The sequence below is a fragment of the Pteropus alecto genome, unplaced genomic scaffold (assembly GCF_000325575.1).
Source record: "Pteropus alecto unplaced genomic scaffold, ASM32557v1 scaffold98, whole genome shotgun sequence".
In the NCBI taxonomy this organism is placed as follows: Eukaryota; Metazoa; Chordata; class Mammalia; order Chiroptera; family Pteropodidae; genus Pteropus; species Pteropus alecto.
In genome coordinates this window covers 19,574,681-19,580,472 of record NW_006443570.1, presented here as the reverse complement: position 1 = coordinate 19,580,472, position 5,792 = coordinate 19,574,681, and the positions used below count along the sequence as shown (strand labels likewise).

The window sequence follows — 5,792 nt, the reverse complement described above, 5'->3', positions numbered from 1 at the left end:
TACAGTATATTTTAAACATTTACGTTTAACAAATTAACACATTGTAACATACAATATAGTGTTATTTAACTGTGCTATACACAGGATAATTTACATGGACCTGCCTTCCCCACGGTACAGAAAACCTTTCTCCAATTCTGGCCTCTCATCATCTCATGCTTCAAAATGCAGCTCCTCTGCTGCGAATCCTTCTTCGGCTTTCTCTTGAAGACACTCTCTGAACAGATTTGTGCTACTGTATACTTTAAATATTGCAATGTTAGATTTGTGACGCTGCCTCCCACTGGCCTGGGAACTCCTTGAGGAAAGGGGTTGTATAAGCTCTTATCTGTAACTCCAGTTCCTAGGAGTGGGTCCGGCAAGCCGTAGATACTAAATGAATGGATGGAGGGGTGCATGGTTGGGGAGCTGTACCTCCAGCTCTGCTCTTCTCTGGATTCTGGACAGTATTCCTTTTGAAGGCTCGCCTTAGAGATGAAGTCTGTCTGATCCTCACCTGGGAGAGCCTCACTTCTTTCTGGTGAAATCCCTCCACATCTTCAAGTTCAGCTCAACAGCAACCACCACCTCTGGCGCCTGCACACAGCCACACAAAGCTCCAAGCCACACACATTTTCTCATCTGATCCCAACAACCACCCCATAGGTAGATACTATTACTTTATTTTTCACGGACTAGGAAATGGGCTAGAAATTATTTCATAGATGATAAAACTGAGGCCAGAAAGAGACTTGGCTAATGTCTCATAGTGAGATGGATATAATTGCAGTTTCCACTTCAGTGCTAGGAACGCCCTTAGTTGTGACATGAATGCTGCTTTGATTTTTAGAGTTGGCAGTGAGAAGCAACAACTCAAAACAGGAAATGGCTCTTTCCTCAAGCTCTCTCCTTCCTTCCTCTTAATATATCAAACATGATCAGCAATTTAGAAGCTGTGGTTGGCCACTTGTGGAAAGAAAGCGTAGGCTCTGGCTGTAAGCTATGATAAGACTGTCATTTAGATGAGAAACCCATGTTGCGATCATCTCTCCCGCAGATTGTACAGTCTTCTACAGGCATTACCCTGCTGGGAGTAAAGAAACCATTACAGCTTCCAAACACTTCTCCAAAGCTTCTCAGTAAAACTTACTGAACATATATCCCAGGCATATGGAATAGAATAACACTGGCATTAGTGCCAATGCTTTTCATTCCTGAGCCCATGATGACATAACCAATAGACCCAGGCAGGAATCCTTCCCATCAAGCCAGAGAAATAGCCCATTTCAGTGTAGCAATCCAAGCAACTGCAATCAATCGACTGGAGTTGGTGCAAACCATCAAACCTACTTAATATTTTATCCTATCGCATGCCAGGCTGTTGCTAGGAAATGCAGAGATGAATAAAACATTGTTTCTGCCCTCAAGTCTGGAGGCAGGATATGGACAGGGGTTGGGAGGAGACAGACCTGTGGACACATATTTATTATCAGGTTAAGTATTAAACCAGGGATAAATATATTAACACAGTATTGTGGAAGCACATGTGAGACAATGACTAATTCTCCCTAGAAGCGTGACACAGAGGTCAGTCTTGAAGGATGAATAGGAGTTGCATAGGCCGAGCAAGGTGGGATGGGTATTCCTGGCAAAGGGACTAACATATACTAAGGCTTGGGATCCAGGAAGCATTGGAACAGGTATCAGGAGAAGAAAACCTATACTCAGAGTGGAAAGGACCATTTTCTTGCATCTCTCTAAGCCATGGATATGTCATCTATAAAAAGGATAATAGTACCTACCTTATAAGCTTGTGGTGAGGCTTGAATAAGATAATGTATGTAATGCGCTCATATGATGCCTGGTTCAATAAAGTCGGTTCTTACCGTTGTCTCTGGAATACTAAAGGGCATGAAGTTAGTTGACATTTGAGTCAGAATAGGTGTAAAGTAGAGGAACATCATCAGATTGAAAACATTTTTATATTTTCCATGATAAAAATACATGTTTATAACAGAAGAGTTGAAATATTTTTAAAAGAAAAAGAAGAAAACTTCTAACCTCACTCACCTGGAGAGAACCTCTCTTGATATTTTGCTGCAGTGTCTCCCAGTCTTTCTTTGCTCTGTGTAATTCTTTTCTATACCTTTAAGCATACCATATGAACAAAAAGTTCTTTGTTCCACATAAAAATAACAAACAGTTTTCTATAGTATTATAATCTCTTTAAATATATCATTTTATTGGCCAGCATCCACTGAATGGATCTATTGTAATTTATTCAACCATCTCCCTGCTGTTGGACAAGTAGGTTGTCTACATTTTTTTTCTTTTACTATTGTCAGTCAGGTTATGGAGAACATCTTGGCACATAAGGCGTGTTTTTTTCCCTCTGTATTTCCAATTAATTCCTTAGGATAAAGACCCAAAGGAATTAGAATTTAAGAGTTTTGATGCAATGCCATCAAACTGTTTCCTGAAAGGGTGCATCAACACTCACTCAAGAGGGTTTGTTTGATACAAGCCTTAACAGCTTTGGGCATTCTCATTTAAAACTAAATCTCTGCTAATGTGTTGGCCACAAAAAGCAAAACCAAATGGGCAGCATTTCCTTTGTCATTCAGAAGTGGGAGAAGAGCTCACATGTGTGTCTCGTACTTGGTTCTGTGTCACAACGTCTCAATGCTTAGTTTTTATCCAGTTGTTTGATGGATGGGGGAGAGATCAAAAGCTGCTATCAGATATACTTAAAATATTAACGCTTTGTCATCTTTTAAAGAAATATTTTGTTGTTTTTAATTTTGATGGAATTAAATCTACAATTTTTTTCCTTTGCAATCACTTCTTTTCTTTAAGGATCCGAAAGGGCAGGAATTTTTAGCTCCTGCTCGATAAGTCACCTGTCTTTCCAGACCTCAATTTCTTTATCTTTTAAAAGGGTGGGTAGGCAAAGATGTGATCTCTCAGCTCTTTTCTAAGTATAGATTCTTGGACTCTGGACTCCACAGGGTAGCTGGACACAGGTGACCTTTCAGGTGCTCTGGGGCTCCAGCTAGAGAATCCTTTTTCCTTGCGGGGTTCATTTAGTCATTCTACTACCACCTTCTGAGCATCTACCATGTGCCAGGCATTATTCTAGGTGCTGGGGATACATTAGTGAAGAAAACAAAGCCCCTGCCATCACTTCTAGTAAAGAGACAGATAACAAACAAAGAAAAAAGAAAGTTATAATAATGCTGACGGTGATAACTACCATGGAAGAAAATAAATAGAGGTAAGGGGTTAGGGAGTGCTGGGAGATGGGGGAGGGGAGTTGCTATTATATATAGGAGTCAAGTAATATTTTAGCAGAGACCTGAAGGAAGTAAGGGAGCCAATCAGGTGGATATCTGAGAGAGAGCATTCCAATGAGAGGGAACAACATTCCTGCAAAGATCTTGAGGCAGGAAACTTGTTGGATTAGTTGGTGGGGGAGGGGGGCAAAGAGGCCAGAGTGGCTAGAGCAAAGGGAGCAGGAGGAATGGAGTAGGGAAAAGGGTATGAGAGGGCAAATGGTCTTGGGGCCCTCATAATGACTTGGCTTTGACTGAATGAAATGGAAACTAGTGGCTGGATTTGAGCAGAGCAGTGACCTGATCATAGCTAGGATTTAAAGGAATTAGAAGAGGCATCTAGTCTAGTGGGCATCACAGGCTCCAGCTCTGGGATGAACTACACCCTGTCCCATTCCCAGCTGATGGACCTTGGCCTTATGTCTCTCAGTCTCAGTTCTTTATCTAGTAAATATTTCTAAGATTTCAGCCAGGTATGCCTCCCTCACTATAGCTGACCTAACTGGGCCAGGTTTTTGTGTAGGTGGTAGGTAGGGGAGAGAGCCATCCCAGGGTCTCTTGATGCTTAACGTGGAATTTCCTATCTCTAGGAAGACCACAGGGTGGCAGTGATAGCGTGCGGGTGTGGCCGACATTCAGGCTATCGGTAAATAGCCAGCATCTACTTATTCTGAGCCTGGGACTCTTTCTGGTTCAGGGGATGTGGGGAATTGTCGAAAAGCCAGCAACAAGCCCCCACACAGTCAGAATGGTGCCCCCACTACCCTAAGAATCAGGTCAGTGAGTCATGGCACAGGGCCTGCCTCCAGAAATCCATTCAGTTGCCCCTTTGTCAGGGAAGGCGGTCTTTTCCTGATTCTGCTCCTCGCAGACCAGGCTAACACAGGCCACTGAATTAGCACACTTAGAGTCCCACGACTCCTCTCTTTAAAACACTCGCCACAGTTGAAATCTTATGTAGATTAGTAGGATTTTTTGATGTTTCTCTCCCTTACTAGTCTAGAAACTACAGGGACTGGTAAAGGCTTTGTCTGTTTTCTTCACTGCTGTGTTTCCAGAAGTTCCTCAGCATGCTACCTGACACTTAAGGGGTGCTCAATAACTGCAGTGAATGAGTAGATAGTGAGAAAAGCAGGTAATGCTCTTCCCTTTTATAGGCAATAAAACAGGCACAGACAGAAGGTCTGTCTTCTGACCCAATTCCTATAGCAGGAGCACTCAGGAGCATAGAGGCACACCCGACAACCTCCAACGTCCTCCATCCTAAACTCCTCTCCCTCCTCTGCCCTTCCAAGGGCGCCGCAGAGCCAGGTCCTAGCCCCAGAAACAAGACTAGTTTCCTGGGAAAAGATCCTGGGGCAGGAGCAGAGCAAGTGACAGCCTGTGAGTAACAACAGCAGCACTTAAAATGTAGCAGACACCGTTCTTCCACCGCAACTCTTTGAGGCAGGTTCTATTAGCACCCTCATTTTAAAGATGACGAAACTGGGGCACAAGGAGGTAAGCGGTATGTCCAAGATAGTAGTAGAGCCTATCTCATGGAACCGAGGCAGTAAATAAAGCTCGAGGCTGCACTCTTAACCACTCTGAGTTACAGTGCAGAACATCAGCACAGGCATCAGAAGTCATGTGTTTTTCCAGCTGGGCTTTAAGGGCCTGATGTCCTGTTCCCTCATCTCAGATTGGGATCATTAATAGTGGCTAGCCTATAAGGTTGTTGGGAGATGATTGCACGCAGAGTTTGGTACAGTGCCCAGCACACAATGAACGATCAATTTAATGTTAAGTACTGATATCCTTGTTATTTTATGAGTGTTTTTCGACCTGGGAAGGAGGGCTCCCGGGCTGTATTCTAGCTAGCACGGTTTGCAGGTGAGGTCAACCTGTGAGTTGGGCCGCGCGCGAGGCCCCTTCCCTTGGCCGCCCTCTCCAGCCCAGATGGGGCGGGGCGAGGGTGATGGAGCGACGAGGCTCTGGTCCCGCCCCGTCGCCTTTTAAAAACGAGCGCCGGGCGCAGGCGCAGAAAAACTCGCCGTCTTTCTCTGAACCGGCCCTAACGTGCACGCGCATGGAGGGGAGAGCGAGCCCTTCGCGAGAGCCCAGAGTCCGAGCAGTGGCTGACGTGCTGTGCCGCGGCCCGGTGGAGCCGCTCATCTTCTTTGCCAACTTTGCCTTGGTCCTGCAGGGCCCGGTCACCACGCAGTACCTGTGGTACCGCTTCAGCGCCGACCTCGGCTACAATGGCACCCACGACCGCGGTGGTTGCAGCAACCACACCGTGAACCCCACCGTGCAGGTAGCGGCGGCGACGGGGAGAAGCGAGGAGCGTGGCAGGGGGCGGACCCTTAGCTAGAGCGTGAGGGCGACTGAGGGAGCGGGTCCAGTGTGAAGGTGGGGGCTGCCGAGGGGGTTATGGATACTGGGTGATGGGCCTGACCGAGAAGTGCAGTATGTAGGCTGCGTAAGTTTCTTTGCCTTGAG

General features: G+C 45.6%; 1 protein-coding gene across 1 annotated transcript in view; it reads left to right on the top strand.

Annotated features, from left to right (window-relative positions):
• Positions 1-5,326: 5,326 nt before the first annotated feature.
• Positions 5,327-5,792, top strand: part of SLC46A1 (solute carrier family 46 member 1) — a 6,334-nt gene continuing 5,868 nt past the window's right edge. The window contains exon 1 of the mRNA XM_006924999.3: positions 5,327-5,607. Within this exon, the coding sequence (XP_006925061.2) occupies positions 5,380-5,607 (228 nt within the window). The 5' untranslated portion in view covers positions 5,327-5,379. The remainder of the gene's footprint in view (positions 5,608-5,792) is intronic.